Here is an 18833-nt window from a genome sequence, read left to right as displayed (position 1 = left end):
ACAGTTCCAGTTTGATCATAATTCAGGATGATGAGGAAACACCTACAAGGACGACTAGCCTGCAGCCACAGAACACTCTGGAGGTCACACCTCCGTGGTCTTTGGGGATGAGCGCCGAATCGTGCGTCAGGAGGTCTGAAGTCTAATCTAGATTTTGACCACCTTGAGCAAGTCATGTCACAAGCAGGCCTTGGTCCCTTCATCAGTAAATGAGATGACTTTGTTTGATTGGGCCTGGTTCCCACATTCATTTCAGGGCCCTCGGTCCCTGGTCGGCTTCCGGGCCATTGGTTACGATGGCCCTTTGCCGGGGCACGCACCAGGAATGTAGGGCTGTGTGGATGACGTGAGGCTTCCTGACTCCTGGTTCCTCGGAGCTTGTTCGAAGAAGGAACCACTCGGGCACTGCTGTCCTAGGCTTCAGCACTCAGAGCCGCTTGCTCTTTGTAACCCATTCAGCTCTCTCTGTCACATAATACCTTGTCCCCAGCTGGATCACAGTTGTGAGGCATATAACAATATGCGCCCCGACTGGCCCAAAGGAGACTGAACCAAAGCAACCCTTGGCCGGGCCCCCACCCCCAGCCACTTTACTGGGTTGCCCATCGTCACAGCCATGGCCCCAGACTTTGTTCCTTCACGGGGACTGGGGCTTTGGGGCCTCCGTGAATTCCTTCCCTTAGAGCCCTGGCACCAGTGTTGAGAGATGGGGACTAGGTCAGAGCTGGCCTCTGAGGCCAAGCGCCATGGCAGTTTCTAGGCCTGACACAGGATGGCAGGGCTGCAGTGCTCCATGGCTGGCACCTCTGGAGAGGGGAGTGCTCGGGAGGAGAAAAACACTGAGACCCAGGCCGTGGCTCGCTTGAGGGAGACAGGGCATGGACTTTTTCCACACAAGTTTATTTAAATAAAAGTGAACACATATGCAGGCTGGGTGGCCCGAGGGGGCAGAGGTCGGGGAGGAGGGCAGATGGGAGGCAGACGAACAGGAAGGTCCAGGCAGAATCTGTGTGGTATGAACCAAGCTGCAGAAGGGGTGGCTGGGGGCCTGGGGGCGGTGCTGGGCTTCGGTGCTGGGGGCAGGGGGCCGAGGGTGGGTGAGCCTGGTGCCAGGAGGTCATTTTCATCCCTCACGTGCTCCCCCCACCTCTCCCTGACCACCGGGGCCTCAGGCACCCCCCACTCGGTCCCCTTATCCCTCTCCCGACATCAGCCTTCCCCTCAACTACTGGGAAGTCAGAAGACAAAATAAATAAGAACGGGTGAGTCCTGCCGAGGCTGCCAGCAATGGGGTAGGGATGCCAAGCCAGGCACACTGCCCCGGAGCCCCGTGCTGTCAGCCCTGGGAAAAGAACAGGTAAAGTGCAAGGAAAATCCAGTAAGTAAAAATATACCAATGACTTTGTCAAATATACAGCTGCTGGCTGTCAGGGGAGCGGGCGGCTGGCTGGGGCGGGCGGCGGCAGCGCCACCCTGGGAAGTGTTGGCTGACACAGCGTAGAGACAACGGAAATAAATAGGGGTGGAGGGGCGGACAGAGGCCTCGCCCAGCGCCCACCGGGCCTCTGCCTGCTCACCTGCCCCGTCCCCACAAGCCTCGCTCCTTGCCTGACTCCCCAGTGCTGCGGCACTGACACAAAGCACCCGGCGCCGACCGGCTGTAAGGAAAGGATTATAATGTGGGGCGGGAGCAGGGCGGGGAGGCACGGCAGCCGTGCAGTCAGCCAGGGCTGGGGCCGCCCTCAGTACTCGTCTTGGTCTTCCTGTTGGTGTTCCTCAATCTCATCGTCCTCGGGGGGTGCAAATCCTTCCTGGAGGGTGGGAAGGGAGAGGGAAGTGGTGAGCCAGGCAGGCCAGGCAGAGGGGGAGACTTCTGCTGGGAGCCAGTCCCACCTCCCCTGCTGATCTCTGTGTGACCCTGGGCTCTGACTTCAGTGGGCTCTCCCCACCCTGTTCCCCTAGGCCCCTGGGGGTGCTACCCCTTGTGGTCTGCAGGGGGCAGGATGGGGAGAGCCCAGTGGGCCTGGGACAGGAGCGGGTGAAGGCAGAGCTCACCTCGGTGGCATAGAGAATGCCTATGATGCCCGAGATAACCGGGCTGTTCTCACTTTCGTGTTCCTGGCAGATGAGCTCGATGTCTCGAAGTTTGCTGAAGTAGAAGTCACGCTCCTTCTCCAGCCCATCCACCGTCAGCTTCAAATCCAATAGCTGCTTGGGGACAAGGCGGTGTTCAGGCCAGAGGCCCCTGCCCCAGACTCCCCTTCCCACCCAAGGTCCTGGCTTTTGTTGAGGGCTCTCTCAGTGACCCTCGCCCACCCTACTCACCTGCTGATTGAGTTCGAGAATCTGGGCATCGGTCTCATGGCCGCCATTCCGGGCTGATGGGGGGTTCTTCCGGAGGATGCAGGGTGGGGCCACATTGCTCAGCCGGCCAGAGGTCTGCATGTTTTTGGGGCCTGTGGGGGACGTCCTCTGTGGAACTGCCCAGAGGAGAAAGGTCGGATGGGGCCACGTGAGCCCATGGCTCGTGGGGCCTGAGACAGCCTGGTGTGATGACTGCGGGGGCAGGCCCATGCGAAAGGCAGGCACTCTTGCCCTCCCCTCCTCTCCCACTCGGGAGGGGCATCACATCTAGACCTCAAGCCATGGCCACACTGACACCACAGCAGCCGGGCAGCTCTTTGGCAAGCCTGGGAGAGCAGGGACTATAGGGAAGCAAAGAAGGTATGAGGTGTGGGGAGGGGGGGGAGCTGGCCTGAGGGAGAAGTGAGGGCAACCAGGAAGGAGGATTTGGGAAGTGGGGCTGGGAGGGTTGGGCCCTCTTGTACTGTCAGCCAGAGTCTGAGGAAAAGCAGCTGGTGCAGGGTCTCAAGTCTGGCACTTGCTGGGTCTTTCCCGACAGAAGCCCCACCCTCCCTGGGGATAAACTCAGTCTCAGGGCCCCTGCCCCTCCCAGCATCCCTGCCTCAGGATGGGCTCTGTGCTGTCTGCTGGGCCTGACTCCGGGACCCCGGCTCCTCCCCCACAAGCCCGACATGCTGAGGCCACTTGTCTTCTAGCTATGGCCGCTCCCTAGACAGAGCTGGCTGCTTCTAACACAAAGCAAGCAGGTGAAGGGTTGGGGGGGGGGGGGCGGGCAGGCCCAGGCGGGGCAGCAGCGCAAACAGAGGAGTGGCTCTGCTATGACGGGTTCAGATGCTGGGGCTGCTCCTTTCTCTTCCTTTCCCCAACCCTCTCATCCCCCAACCGCCCTATTGCTTCTCTCCCTTTTCCTCTCGAACCCAGACAAAGCCTCCTTTCAAAAGACTCATCTCTTGAGGACTCAGGGCTGTGGGCCTTTGGAATAGGGGAAGATCGGATCCCAATGGGGGAAGCTTGGCAGACTCCTGTCCCCGGGGGGCGTCCAGTGGGCAGGGGGCAAGAAGGGTGTGTGGTGCTGGCACCAGGCCCCTGGCCTGGATGGACCTGGACAGACGAACCGCGCCACATGCCGCCCCGTCATCTCAAGGCACAAAGCCAGTGCCCTGGGCCTCCCAGCACCACTGCCCCCATGGCTGGTGCCAGTGGCTCTCCGTTTGCGGCCCTCTTTCCAGCCCTGTCCTCCCTACTGTGATTCCCCCTGGTCTGGGCGGGCAGCAGGCGGCATCATCTGAACTCCGTGATAACAGTCTCCTCTAGGCTGGCAGGGCCGGGCCGGCGGCCCAGGGGGCGCTCCTGGCTGCGGAGCCATGCCGGTCCGGCCCCCCACGCTCCCTCCCCCAGCTCGGGCACGTTACCTGCTGTGCCAATGAGTTTCTTGGATTTGTTGAAGATCTGATCACCTGGGTTAGGAGGGGGCGCTACGTCCTGGCCCTGCCGCGCCAGCAGAGGGTTGTAATCCTTTCCGTCATAGTTTGCGTCAAAGAATTTCTTAAACCACTGAATAAACTCAAAATTATCTTGGAATTTTCCTTTCACTAATTTCTCTACGGGAATTATCTGAAACAGACCACACAAGCAGAGAACTTTAGCCACCTGCTGCCGCAGGGCTGCCTTCCTCTGTGAGAGGGTCCACTGCTCTCAGGAAAGCCAGCTCCTGGGCTGCGGCGTCTTCCACCTTCTCCACGAGGCCCCTCCCTCGGCACCGGAGCCGGGACGCTGTGGCCGGGCCTGGGAGCCAGAGACGGCCCTCTCCTTCAGGCACAGGAGGAGCCAGCTGCGGCCCTCAGTGCTGCCGCCGTGTCCCTGTGGGGTGGGGGTGCCGGAACCAGGGGCTGGGGGCCGCTGAGGCAGTAGAGTGAGCCAAGAGACTTTCCTCAGGCCCTACAGAGAAGGACCTTAGTAGGAGCGGCGCACTGAGCCCCAGCTGCTGAGACAGACAGGGTCCAGAGAGAAGGAAGGGGAAGGAATGTCGGCAGGATAGGATATCAAGTGTGGGGGTTTTTCCACCATGCCTTGAGCTGGGGGAACATTCCCTCCGGAGAGCAGGGGGGGTGGAGAGAGGCGTGAGAGCTGGAATGACCCCAGCAGCCCCTGCTGCCCCGGCTGGCGGGTCATCTTCTTCCCCAGGGTCACACAGCTCCTCAGGGCCCCCCCGGAGCGCAGGCACCTACTTTGTCAACACCCATCTTCTTGAAAGCTGCTTGCAGCACCTTGAAGTTGTGGATGTATTCGTGCTCTAGTTTGGCCTGGAACTTCACCTTCCTCAAGTGCACACAGCCGGGGAAGAGCATGTCCATGAACTGGCAATAGGCTGCCCCTGGGGAGAAGCACAGCTGCCTGAGGGGGTCCCCTGCCTGGGCTGCTCCCCCAAACTACCCAGTCTCCTCTCTCCTTGTCCTGGCAGGGTCAGTCCTATGGGTGGGACAGATGTGGCCGGAATCCCCCCCCAGCTTTCCCAGAATAAGAGCAACTACGACAGATTGATGCGGTCACGTCAAACACTGCGTACGTGTCATTTAATCCCAACAGCAGCCCTAGTTTGACAGGCATGTTCTCTCCATCTTGTGCATGGGGAAACTGAGACCTAGCGACTTGCCCAGGACTGCGCTGCAAGAAGAGCTGAGCTTCGGGCCCAGCGTGGCCAGATTAGACCTCATGCTGTGGGCCGCTGGCTTCGCTGCCCGTCCCGGCTCTTGATACCCCACGGCCCCTGCCCTCCCGCAGCCCCTCCCCGAGCCTCTCCTGCTCTTCGCTTCGGACTCTTCCCATTCCACGAGACCCTCATTTCCTTTACCGCCACGACTGTGACTAGTTTAGGGCTCTGCTGCTCTCCTCCTCAATCCTAATTTCTGACTCCGTTCTCTGCTGTGGCCCTTCTGCCTCCCACTCTCCCTCCCCTTCCCTCCAGCAGGGCCCACTCCCCCCACACCCAGGCTCCTACCTGAACAGAGCTGTTCTATCTTGGTATAGTTGAGGTGCAGGGAGTCATTGACCCATGCCAGCATATCATGGCGACTCAGATTTTCACTGGTCACGGATGTGGAGTACACATTGACGGCCATACCCCAGCTGCAAAGAAAGACGAGAGGCAAGGTCAGCATCCAGGGGCCGCGTGCTATTCCTTGACTATAAGGACAGAAGGAGCTGGACAGTCCCGGGCGAGTGAAAAGCACCTTCCTCCAGACCGGCCTTGCGGTTTTCCCTCCTGGAAAACCCTTTTCCCTCCTGGAAAACCCTTCAGGCATTTCCCTCTTCAGGCATTTAACGAGTGCCTACTATACGCCAGACGTGTGCTAAGAAACTGGTGATAAGATGTGGTCTCTGCCTCCAAGGAGTTTACAGACAGGCAAACCCTCACAGAAGGGAGTGGCAGGGCAGTGAAAGCGGCACACACGAAGTTAAGAGACGACACAAAGGTGGGAGTGATCTCTTCTGCGTGACAAGGTCAGCGAAGGCTTCGGAGCAGAGATGCTGGAGTCTGGAAGGACCAGGAATTTTCCAAACATGCAAAGGGATGGGGTAGAAGGGTACCGCAGGCCCAAGGACCAGCGAGAACAAAGGCATGGCTTATTCTGGGACTCTGAGTTGTTCAGCCGGCCTGGGGAGCAGGTTTTTGTGTTGGGGTGTGGTACAGTGAGGTTGGCAGGGACAGATTGCAAAGGGCTTTGTTTCCCACGAGGAGGAGTCTGGACTTTCTGTTCAGACAACGGGAAGCCATTAGAGGATTTTAAGCCGGCAGTAACCTGACCAGATTTGTGTTTTAGAAAGCTGACCAATCTTGTCCTCTCCTTTGACTTGAAACCCCGTATTTCTGTGGCCGGTGGCCTGCTGGCTGACCCACAGGCACCTAAACTCTGCTTGTCTAGAACCTCCCCTCAGTACATGCGTCTCCTGTTATACTCATTATCCCAGCGACCGTCACCACCAGTCACCCAATCATGCACGTTAGAAACCTGGGGTTATCCTACATAGCCTACGCCCCCTCACACTCATATCCAGTCATCCATCAAGTCCTTTCCAGTGTGCCCTAGGCTCAGACTAGTGTCCTGCTGCCTGGGGGCTATGTATGCGCTCTCTCAGGTCAAGGCCAGCAGTAGTCTCCTAAAGGCCTCCCCAGCCTCCAGTCTTTCCTGGCCCACCCCTGATACTGCTCCGATCAGAATCCATGTAAAAGTAGCCCAAATCACACCACTCTCCGTCGCAGTCATGAACGAGACCCCCACTGGCTGAATTTGCCTTATAGACTTGAGCTGTTCAGCACTCCCAGCATTGGAAGCATTTTTGAATTAGTGCCCAATATTTTAACGTTGGGATGTTTCACACAAACAACTTGAGGTTTCTGGCTTTTGGCAGCGCTGGGCCTTTGTTCCTGCACAGCAACCAATGGCTGGAGCTGGGCAGAGGCGCCCCCTTCTGGCCAGCGGATATGAGCTCCTCCTTATCCTCCCCCAGCCACGGTCAGCCAAGTGTCACCGACTTGCACAGTTAAGCACACAGTATACCTTGTAACTAGGTCTTTATCAGAAGTGGAGAAACAGAAGATAGACAAAAGGACAGGGTATTTTGAGAACTAAGAGAGAGCTTACTTCGGACTGAAGAATATTTCTCTAGGTTTAATACATAAAATGTCTCTGTGAAGGAAAAATATGCCCAGACCACTTCCCTTCCTCCCTCCTCTCCCCAGCAGGCACCTGCCCTTATCGTGTGACCCTCCCCACCACTTATCAAACTCCTAACTGGGCCCCACTTCTCCAGCCCTGTCTCTCACTTTGCTCCCCGAGTTGGGAGGCTCCGGCAGCTGCCTACTCACCCTGTCTGGAATGCTGCCCCCACCCCAAAGTCCACTCGTTCTCTGCTCCCATGGTTTTCAAACCATGGTCCCTTCAGGAGCAGCAGTGGTGCTGTCTGGGCTTCGGCTTGCTAGAAATTGCAATCCTGGAGCCCCACCCCAACCTACTGAGTCAGGATCTGCTCCTGACCAAGATGCCCAAAGGGTCTGCAGGCGCAGATTGGAGAAGCTGCTTTAGAGAGGAGGCTTGGGTGGCATCCACTGGGCTCTGCTCCCTCATGGCCTCCACCCCAAGTATACATAACGGAACTTCACTAGATGCACACTCAACTTCAATGGCATTTTTGAGAAAAATCGAGAGAGAAACCTTCTTGTTTTGCCCTTCATTGCCCTGGGAAAGGGAGGTCCGGCAGGCCAAAAAGCCAACAGAAACAAAAATTATTGTATTGTCTTGCATTGTCTTGGGAGCTCCTAAGGACTCAGAAGCTGGGAATTCCAGAGATTTCTGAGGGTAATTTTGACTGCACTTGGGTCTCCTCTTACACAGTGGTTTTGAGCCCAGTGCCTTTGCCCTTCTGACCCTTGCTCGAACCACAAGACTTGTCTAAATGCCTGCCCCCCTTGTCAGTAAAGGCCTTAAAGCCAGGGGTGGGGTTTTCAGGCCAGTCACAGGCAAGGTATTCAGCAAAATTGTTGAATGACTGAGTGATGCCTCCTCATGGCCTCTCCTCTTTCTGAATCATCTTTCATCACCTCTGGCCTGGACCTTCTACCCCCACTCAACCTTTAAGACTCAGCTTGGGCATCATCTCCTCCAGGACATTGTCTCTGAACCCCTGCCCTGCCCCTCTCTGTCTCTATAGCACGATGAGCATGCTCATTCACAGCATTTGTCAATTCTCCTGAAATCACTTCTACGCCTGTCCCTTCCACCTAGATGTAAGTTCCTCCATGGCCAGGCTGTTTCATTCACTTGTGGGTTCCAGACCAATTCTCCATGAACAATAATTGCAGAGACTGGATTTAGGAGAGTGCTTCTGAGTTCCTAGGAAACTCACCTATCAGTAAGCTAGTGGGAATGGGGAATGGATGGACACCAAACTTGACAAAGAGGCAGAATGGGTAGGATCAAGGAAAGTGCATTTTATTTTGATGACTCTTTAGTTAGGGATTGTGAGAAATAGAAAAGACTTGCTCCTGAGTTTAGGGAGTTTATAGTCTTACTGGGAAAACTCACAGGAGAATAATATAACCAAATGCCCCAAAGCGTAGTGTCACCTACTGTTGTGACAGGAAGTCAGGAAGGAGAGAGCGGGCAGAGTTAGAAAGAAATGGGCTTGAAAGGACCCCATCTGAGTGGTCAGACCCTTCCAGGCCTCCAGGGGGGTTGCAGAGGCCTCCAGGAGTTCAGTGCCGGAGGAGACAAGCTATTGTGGATACTGGCCTTCCACTAGCTTGAGCTAGAGGAATTATTTCTTCCCCCAGGCCCCTGAGGCAGGGTGATGGGAGGGGTGGGGAGGGGGAGGGTTGAGGCTCTGCGTTCTGTAGGAGGTGTCTGCCTCAGGGGGTCTAGGCTGGTCAGGGCTGGATCTAGGAGATAATGGGGGGAGGGGTCTTAGGTTGGCCCTGGGGATTCCTGAGCCACTCTAGGGATTTTTTTTTTTTTTTTCCTGTTTAGTGTATGAGTTTCAAGGGCTGATTATTGAATAAAAAGCAGAGGCATTGGTCTAGGTCAAAATTAGTCCTCCAGAACTAATTCAAGACTCTTCCAGCTTTCTTTGGGTTCCATAGGACTGAACAGGTGATAGTTCACATTCTTTACTAGAAGAGTACATCGGATTCTCCTTCAGAGACATTCAGTAGGCCGGAGTAAAGCCCAAGTGCATCGTGTGTGTGTGTGTGTGTGTGTGTGTGTGTGTGTGTATAACTATATATGTATTATATATAACTATATTATATATGTTACATATATAACTACATATAACATACTATGTATACAATTTATTAATACATATTTATATATAATATATAACATGTAGAGTATATATACAGTCTGCCCTTGAGCAATACATGGGTTAGGGGCTCTGACCCCCCCTCCACAGTTGAAAATCTGTGTAGAACTTTTGACTCTCTCCAAAACTTAACTATTAATAGTTTACCATTGACCAAAAGTCTTCTTGATAACATAAACAGTTGATCAACACACATTTTGTGTATGTTTTATATACCGTATTCTTATAATAAAGTAAGCTGGAGAAAAGAAAATGTTATTAAAATCACAAGGAAAAGAAAATACACTTACAGTATAGCCCACTGTATGTATCAAAAAAAAATCTACGTATATGTGGTCCTGCACAGTTCAAACCTGTATTGTTCAGGAGTCAACTGTATGCAGTTACACACACATACATATATACACACAAATATTACATATATTATGCACACACACCCTCAGGTGGGTCTGATCCTCATCTGATACAGGGGCTTGGCTGGGACTGACTAGCCTACACTGCAATGGCATACACTGGGATGTTGGGATGTTTTGCCACCTCCCTTGGGGGGGAAAGTGTTAGCCATCTTCCTCCTTGATACATGGGAGAAATGTCTAGTTTTCCTTCCAGGATACAACCAAAGAGCTTGCTATCAGGGCTCCAAGAGCCACCAAGAGCTATACAGGTACTTGAAAAATGCCAAAGTCTTCTCAGCTTGGCCAGAAATTCCCAGTTCGGTCTGTGCCTGATGATGGGAGGGCATTCTCCACACCTTTGATCATTTCTGAATCTAGGGTCCCCAAAGTGGCAATGGGGCCTGTAAGAAGGAAGTTGGAAAAAATGTCTCCTTGAGGGCCAACAATCATGTTGTTGCCTCCTGTGGGGCTTTTGGGAAAGAGGGTGGGGTGTGGTGGAGTGGGGTGGGAGAGTGGGGTGAGCGTAGGTGGGAGACTGATACTAGGAACAGAGCCATTATTTCCACTCAGGACTGGCCACTCTCTGCCTTGGTCAGGGTCCATTTTAGCTCAAGAGGACTCATCTAAGGTACCCAGGGGTCTCTGCAAGGATTTTCTGTCACACTTGCTAGAGGGTCCCAACGAAGTGGCTTCCTAGCTCCCTTATCCCCCCCCATCCTGGTAGGGAGGGCAGGATTTCATTTTCCTTTCCTAGATTTGACACCGTAAATAAGACTAAGCTATGACCAGCAGGTGGCACCCAGGTCCTGAGCTAAAACCTCCTCAAACATTTCCCCCATCCCCAAATCCTCCTCTCCCTAGCTCAATTTAGAAAAAGAGAGCCCCTAACTTGGATCTGGGCCCTCAAAGAAAAAGCCTGGTTTTGTCAAAAGCTCGTGGTGTCAGGGCACGGGGGGTGTGGGGGGGGGCGGTGGGGAATGGAGTGCTCATTCCTGACCCAGACGTCCTCTGAGAGCTGGACCAGCTGGAGTGGCCTGGAACACTGGGTCTAAGATTCTGGACTGAACCACACCAACCTCTCTGTTCCTCAAAGCTACACATTAAACTCATCAATTGGTCCACCTTCGGATGACGTTTTGTATTGGGTGTTAACTCAGACCTAGACTCAAACCAGATCAGCTTCTGGGGGCAAAGATATATAGAGCATTTATCCAAGCATCTGGCCCTTCGTGGTCCAACTGCCTCCAATTAAAGCAGAGAAACAGTCTGAGAAAACTCTTGAAGTTAACACACCTGTTACCAAGAGCTGCTTTCTCTCTTCTGAGACAATGGTAGCCACCCCCACAAGGGGTCAGGCTCTGTTTCAAAGGCTACCACAGCGAGGTCTTCCCTGTCCCTGGGTTTCTACCATCACCTTTGGCACATGGTGAATATCAGGAGAAACGGCCCCTGATGGGGTTGTGTCATGTCACCGTCTGAGCCAGCTGTAAACCCCATTCCGGGACCAGACTGAAAATGCGGCCTCGGGAAAAGCCTGCTCTTCAGAGCCATGACTCCTGCTACAGGTCTGGAGTCATGGGAAAGACAAGTTGAGGAGGTTTAAGCTGATGATTTTGCTAAATTGTTTCCCGTGCTAGGACTGTAAGGTTCACAGTGCGTTTACCGGAGATGGGAAAGGTGGCCACAGGTCTTGTCCAGAGAGGCAGAGCCGCTGGTCATTCTGTAGCCTAGTGACTTCAAAATGACTACATCTCAACATCCCATAGTCAGCAGAGTTTCTAGAAATCATCCAGTTCCTTCCCAGATACCCAGGACTACATTAGCTCTAAGTATTTATGTTCCTAAATCATAAATAAGTCTACAGAACTCTGAAAGTTCACACTCTGATATTTAATAATAGTATCACGAGCCTAAATCTGATTTTGGCTTTTCGTTTTCAGGTCTTCAGTGGAAATCTATTTTCTACAAATGTGTCTTGAAGCTAATTCAGGGACATCCAACCCCCAGTTCTTTGGTCCCTACAAGAACCCCCTGCAGTTCCCAGGACTCTATCCTCCAGCCAGCACGGCTATGAAAGACACACCGGGTCTTTCAGTCCTGCAGTGGGTGTTGGGCAAGCCTTCGGCAGCCTCCAAAAAGGTGCTGCGTTAAGCATACTGAGCTCCAGTCAGAACACTTGCGTTCAAATCCTGGCTCTAACATTTCCTAGCAGTTTGGCTTTGGGCCTCAGTTTCCTCATCTATAAAATGGGGACAGTCCCCACTCCATCAAGCTTTCATGAGGATTAAGTGAACCACATACACAATGCTGAGCAGAGCCCAGCACGTAGTTTTCAGTAAGTGTTTGTCAGCACCACTGGGGCAGACAGCGGGGACTCCAAGGGCACTTGTTTGAGAAGCAGGGGCTCAACACATACCCAGCTTCAGGTCTCCGAGACCAAGGAAGACCAGTCCAGGAGGGAGAGAGAGACTACAGAGCTCTGCCCTTTCTGCCTGGGGACAGCCATCTGGGCTTCCTGAAGCTGGGCCTCTGACCACAGTCCCTCCCCAACTCCAGATTTCCCACATATTTGGCTTTGTAGATTCATCCTACCGGTCAGGAGAACTGGAAGAGAAGCTGTGGGATCAGAGGACAACTCTGAGGAGTCTGCCAAAACGTTTCCTGCTCCTGACATGGGGCTATGCCCATTGTCACTGGGTTAACCTTTCCTGCCCAGGCCCAGGGGGGCTGAAGTCACCTGTCTGGAAAATCTGCAAAATTGCTACCCCTTGTCCCCTTGGGTCACACATCCAGGTTATTCCGGGGTTGCATGGAGGCAATATGTGCAGGCAGGCATGAAGGGTTCTGAGGGCCTAGAGGAGTCCTGCCAGCGGGTCACAAAGCCCTGGCAGACCCAGCCAATCACCTTCTTCTCACGGCTGAGCAGGGACCTGACTCATATGGAGGCTCAGCTCTCACAGTTGAATTCGTCAAAGGTAGAGAGGGGGCAGGTGGAACAGCTCCAGGGCTGGTGGGGAACCAGCATACGCCCAATCCAGCAGATCCAGGACAGGGATCTGGATGGTACTGGTTCAGGTGGGGACTGGAGCTTCTCTAGGATTCTGTTCTCACAACACTTTTAGGTCATGTGGCTGTGGCTGTTCTCTAAGATCCTGAACCCCACAGAAGTCCCAGCTTCCAGGGTCTGGGACATGTCCTGCTGAACAATGATCTCAACTCTATTTATTTATTTATTTTTTTTTAAGAGAGAGCAAGCAAGCAAGCGGGAGTTGGGGAGAGGGGCAGAGAGAGAGAGAGAAAGAATCTTAAATGGGTTCCACACTCAGCACGGAGCCTGACACGGGGCTTGATCCCACAACCCTGAGATCATGACCTGAGCCAAAATCAAGAAGTCGGATGCTCAACCGACTGAGCCACCCAGGTGCCCTGATCTCAATTCTTAAAGAGGCTTCCCCAGGCTGGTCCGGGTAATGCTGCCATATCCCCGGAGGCTGTGTTCAGCCCCTCTCCCCCTGCCCTGCTCTGCCGGGGGTGGGTTGCTGGCCCATCTGTGGCTAGCCTGAGGACAGACAGGGAAGGAGGCAGCAGCGGCTGCTGTGACATGTTAAGAAGAGAACATTGGTTTCTGCAGCCCTGGTGTGCCTGATTTTCCTTAATGATCCTTCGCGCTTCAAAAGCAGGTGTCTCCCAGGGGGTACATACAAGCTGTGTCACTTTATCTTCCTTAAAACGATGTTTTGTCAGCCTGTATGCCTTGCAATTGTCACTGGACCAAGTGGCATGTTCTCCCTACCTCTGGAACAAGTGGATCTGACCAGTTGTTTAGCCTACTTTCCCTCTATCCCAAGCTCAGCCCTCTGCCCTCATAGCTCCTCCTGCCCCATAGCCAACCCCTCTCAGAATTCTCCAGCTTTATTCCCTTGCCTTTTTGACAGACTGCTCATTTCATCTGCTAGCTTTTCCACCAGAAAGTCTACCCTGGTTATGTCTAGAACTTGACAAGCTTCAGTGTTTGGTCTTCTGTCTTCTCATGCAGACTGTCATTCTTCAGGTCCCCGAGACTCTAGCTGCCTGCCCCGCAGGAAGACAGTGCCCCCCGCCCCCCCCCCGCCCCGCCTCAGTGGGGATATGTGCTGGACGGGGTACAGTGCCTACTTTCAAATAGCATCTCCCCTGGTCTGCCATGGTTCCTGAAATTCCCACCACAGATGATACTCTTCTGGATGATAGCCTTCATCTCTGAAAAGCCTTAGTTATTATCTCAATTTTGAATATGAGGAAAAGAAGGCTCTGGGTTCAAGTAAGTGCCTTGCTCAAGCTCAAGATCAACCACTGGCAAGACTAGAGCATGAACCCCTTCCATTTGAACCTGAAGTCTATGCTCTTGCTTTACCACTACACTGTGGCAAGAAGAGCTGTTTGGTCTTGCACAGCCCCGGTGCGGTGCGTGATAATTTGATCTAATGATTTAGGCCCCTGAGCATTAGGAGAAGGGAAAAGAAATTTCAAAGGTTTTCTTCTTTACGTTTCCTTTTCCTGGCTACTGCAGCATTGTCTTAATCTCAGTCACCAACTATTTACTGACCACTGACACAAGGTGCTAAACACTTTGTGAGGCACCATGAGGACACAGGATCATTTTAAGACACGGGTCTTGTCCTTAAGGAGCCTTCGTTTGAAGAAATAAGAGTAATTCATAAAACAACAAGGGATCCCACAAACCAGAACAGAGGAAGTGCGACCCAGTGAAAGTACATTTGGCTTTTAAGTGCTCCAAGAGAGCGCAAAGGATGAGTGTGGGCTCAGTTAGATGATTGCTGGGGGAAGGTGCACCTAACACCTTGATGACAGGGTATCAGAAAGCAGTGAAGAGAAAATGGGAAAGTGGAGACACAGAAAAGAGGTTTGTTGTCACTTTTATTTTTTAAAATGAGCATGAGACCAGTGATTCAATCTTAGAGGAATGTTAGGGGATTCGATCAAGAGAGGAGGTAGGAGAGGTAGGTGATGTGTCTAAGCCAAGGGAGACACCAGTTTCAAGGAGGAGGTCATCGGCCCTGTTGAATGAAGTTACCAGACAGACCTCTGATGGAGAAATGGTCATTAGATTGTGCAAGAAGAAATGATGAACATCTGAGTCACCTTGCTGCAGGGTGGAGAGAGAAGCTAGACCCAAAGACAGTTACAGAGTCCCAGATCATCTGCCCAGATGGATGCTGAGTGGGGAAATCAGGAGTTTGTCATCCAGGCCATTTATGTCTGCTGCCATATCACAGGTGAAGTAACGAGTGACTTGCCTGCAAGGTGGGGGACACCGCGCTACTCTTAGTAAATGTTGAAGCAATATACAGATTCAATGTAGGCTCGTGCTCTAATCTCAACATCCCACACATCCTCCTTCAGACTCCATATCCTGTTCTTAAATACTAGATTGTATCTGTCCACAGAGGCTCACAAGTACAACCTCTTGGTTTTTCTAAAGCTTATCACAACCCTGTGTCATGAATGAAAGAAAGAATGGGGGAAGACTTTAAGTATAATAAAATCTTAACTAATTTGAATGTTTGGAATATGTTTTAAGTATTCATTTACTGTCCTGTTTACCTGTAGTTAATCAGAACAGAACCCCTTTTGATCTTCAGTTTCGTTGAAAATCTTGTTGAAAGGTCTATTAAGGCAGGGTAGAATGCACAAAATTTATTACTAAGGACTTTCCAGAGCCTCAGATTCACTCACTTACCACCATTTATGGAGGTATATTGCAGGCATGGAGCCAGGCACAGGGCCTCTAGAAAGGAATGGGATCCAGTCGGGGCCCTCAAGGCGTTCACGGATAGGGTGGGAACTAGGCCAGTGAACAAATAGCCAAAGGGCTCCACACTATGCTAGAACCCCACAGGCAGGAAGGGCGTGCTGTTGGAGCAAGCCTGCTTCCTGGGTCAGGGAAGCCTTTGTAGAGGAAGCATAGTTTGATGCGGTCTTGAAAGAGAAGGTCATCGAGCCAAGAGTTAAGAGGAGAGAAGACTAGGGGGAAGAGGGCGAGGATTACAGATAGTTCACCCAGAATGCATGCTGGGTGCCGGCGGAGATGAGGTTAGAAGGGTACACAGGAGCTACACATCAGGAGCTCCGTAAAGAGGTTAGGGGGTATTACATCCGGGGGGAAACTCAAGGAAATTTTGTTCCCTTGTATATAACATATTGGTAACGATACAAAAATACTTGTAACCATACTATAGTTAAAAAACAGAGCATAATTTCCAAATCAAAATTGCAGCAAATGAAATTGCAGTGAATAGAAACTGCATTACATTTGTAATTCTTGAGGCTTTATTTTATATTATCTTTTCTAGTAAAAATTGAAGAGATTCCCAAGTGCTGCTTGCAGAAATCAGTGCCCTCCAAATTTTTGGAAACACTTTATTTTGAAATAATTTTAGACTCACAGTTGCAAAATAGGACAAAGAATTCCCATGCACCCTCATCCAGCTTCCCCAGTAACATCTTACATAATAATTGTGAAGGCCAGGAAGTTGACATTGGTACATTATTAACGAAGCTATAGACATTATTTGGATTTAATCAGCTTTTACATTCTTTCTTTCTTTCTTTCTTTCTTTCTTTCTTTCTTTCTTTCTTTCTTTCTTTCTTTTTGGTGTACAGTCTATGAAATTTTATCACATGTATAGATTCATGTAATCACCACCCTACTTGGACACAGAATGCTCTATAACCTCAAGGAAACTCCCTTGTGTGGCCCCTCTATAGCCATGCTTCGTCCCCAACTCTAACCCCTGGCAACCACAGATCTGTTTGCCATCACTATAATTTTATAATTTTAAGAATGTTATATAAATGGAATTATATAGTAACCTTTTGAGATTGGCCTTTTCTCCCCTCAGCATAATGCCTTTGGGGTTCTATCCAAGTTGTTGCATACATTAATAGCCCTTTTTGTTGCTGAGTAGTATTCCAAACAATGGTACAAGTATGGATATGCCACATCTTATCCATTCACCCACTGAAGGATATCTGAGTGTTTCCAGTTTGGGGTGATTACTAAAAACCCTATGAGAACTTTCCTCAGTCTTCTCTTGCTTTGTCCATGAAAGTGTGGCTCTGGGAGAGATCTCGCCATGTTTTTTTGTCCTCTGGAACCACAAAGCTGGTTGGGGTTTGTAGCTGGAAGGCCCAGGCGTTAGGTTTGGGGACACAGGTACACAAGCAACTCTTTGGACTGACTATTCTCAAAACTATGGGTTTGCTCTATCTAAAGACTGGACCCCTGTAGGCCAGGTTCTTGCTTCTTATATACATTTACTCTGTAACTCAAATTTGTGAACTTATCTTTCTAGATGGCCCAATTTTATCAAGGATACTTTAAAATTATAGTGATCAGTTTGGGGAACCTTCAATATGAACAAAATTGAGAAGTGCTTTAGCACAAAAAGGGGACAAAGTTTCAAACATTCAATTGTTTGCAGGGTTACTGGGGCTGAATCCACTGAGGTTCAGAACAGCCTGTCTGAATTTCTACCCAAACCTACACAATACCCTCTTAAAGCTAAAGAAGGACTAAAGTAGTCAAAAACATAACAGAGAAAGGACTCATCATACTCTGAACAATCCTTATAACACCCCTACCCTTCAGTCAAAAAACCCAGTGGGTGGGGATACAGATTTACTCAGGACCTTGGGGCCATAAATAGAATAGTCATCTCCTGACCAGAACCAAATACTCTTATCTCCAGTGCCTCCAGAGGGTGCATATTTTATAGTTACAGATACATGTTCTGCTTTCTTTAGTGTTGTTAGGTCGAAAGGGTCAACATTTGTTTGCCTTCTTCTGGGAAACTCACCAATCTACCTGGACTGTTAAATGCCCTAAAGATTTCCTGAGGCCTCACCTACTTCTCACAAGTCCCCAGTCACAACCTTAAAGACCTTAAATTTCTGCATGATTCTTCCGTGGATGACGTTACACTGTGTTCTAAATACAAGTAAACTCTAAGACTGATTCCAGCCATCTGCTGTTTTCTCTCAGAAAGTGCACAGCGTTCCAAAGAGAAGTTACAATTTGGTCAAAGTAAAGGTTATTACCCAGGACATGATTTATCCCCAGGAGGTAAATCCTATACTTTTGGCGGACTCCAGGCCGTTCCCAACTTTCCAACTTTTCTAAATCATCACACTTATAACTTAACCAAGCCCTCAGTCTGCAAACCTCTTCCTTAGGAATCTAAACATGAAGAGGCCTTTTGCGAATTAAATTAGCCCTTCAACATCTTCCCACTCTGGGCTTACGTAGTTATCAAAAACCTTTCTACCTATTTGTACATGTGAGATCCGGACAAACTTTTGGTGTTTATGACTCAACTTCGTGGGAACCATCAGACATCAACAATCTACTGCAGCGTCTCTTCCCCTGTGGCAGAGTCTACTCACCTGTCCTAAGGGCAACAGCCCAGCAGCTAAGTTATTGGAGGCTTCTGCACACTTCGTTTTAGGGTCTCCTTTAAATTGGATGGTCCTTCATGGTATACAATATTTGTAGCTCACTGAAAACACACAACATTTCTCAGTAAGTAGGCTTACCACCAGTGAAATCCTATTACTTTCTCCTTACATATTTTTCTATTCATTGCAGTAATGCTTTGAATCCTGCTATCCTACTTTAGATGTCATGTTCTCAGTGAGGGGATTTTGGCCCATCGGCTTCTGCTCTAGGAAAAAGAGATCGTTAGATAATTCAAGAAGGAGAAAAACCTGGCCTCGATTTAAGAATCAAAACCTTAGCCACTCAAGGGGGAATCAGGGTTGCTTTCTTTTCTCCTCAAGCCTTCTCAGTTCATGCTTTACAAGAGGCCTGGAAAGTAGGGCAAATCCTACTGAAGGTGGAACAGACAGAATGCAGCAGGCCAGCTGGGGGATGTGAAAGAGAGAGGTCAAAGGTGACCCCACAGTTTCTGGCCCCAGCCCTGGAAGGATGGAGGAAACTACAGCAGGACCAGGGGCTCACTTAATATCATACACGAACACTGGGAAGAATAGGTAGGGGTATTAGGAAACATCATATTTAATGGAGCACAATATTCCATGCTTTATTATAAGATTTTTTAAAGTTTGAGAGAGAGAGAGAGAGAGAGAGCACAAACAGGAGGGCGAGAGAGAGAGAGAGGGAGAGAGAGGATCCCAAGCAGTCTCTGTGCCACCAGC

General features: G+C 50.8%; 1 protein-coding gene across 6 annotated transcripts in view; it reads right to left on the bottom strand.

Moving 5' to 3' along the window:
• Nucleotides 1-881: 881 nt before the first annotated feature.
• MAPRE3 (microtubule associated protein RP/EB family member 3) overlaps nucleotides 882-18833 on the bottom strand; it is a 54773-nt gene continuing 36821 nt past the window's right edge. For 2 of the 6 annotated variants that reach the window (XM_058682808.1, XM_058682807.1), the window contains exons 2-8: nucleotides 18063-18175; nucleotides 5363-5490; nucleotides 4593-4738; nucleotides 3777-3978; nucleotides 2326-2480; nucleotides 2056-2208; nucleotides 882-1811 (exon numbers count right to left, since the gene is read on the bottom strand). In XM_058682808.1, coding sequence (XP_058538791.1) covers nucleotides 1743-1811; nucleotides 2056-2208; nucleotides 2326-2480; nucleotides 3777-3978; nucleotides 4593-4738; nucleotides 5363-5483 — 846 coding nt within the window. In that variant the 5' untranslated portion in view covers nucleotides 5484-5490; nucleotides 18063-18175 and the 3' untranslated portion in view covers nucleotides 882-1742. Of the gene's footprint in view, nucleotides 1812-2055; nucleotides 2209-2325; nucleotides 2481-3776; nucleotides 3979-4592; nucleotides 4739-5362; nucleotides 5491-12209; nucleotides 12329-12354; nucleotides 12457-18062; nucleotides 18176-18833 lie in introns of those variants that run through there. The other 4 variants (XM_058682810.1, XM_058682809.1, XM_058682806.1 and 1 more) reach the window with 4 other exon arrangements.

The sequence above is a fragment of the Neofelis nebulosa genome, chromosome 9 (assembly GCF_028018385.1).
Source record: "Neofelis nebulosa isolate mNeoNeb1 chromosome 9, mNeoNeb1.pri, whole genome shotgun sequence".
In the NCBI taxonomy this organism is placed as follows: Eukaryota; Metazoa; Chordata; class Mammalia; order Carnivora; family Felidae; genus Neofelis; species Neofelis nebulosa.
This window is presented reverse-complemented; position numbering and strand designations above follow the sequence as displayed.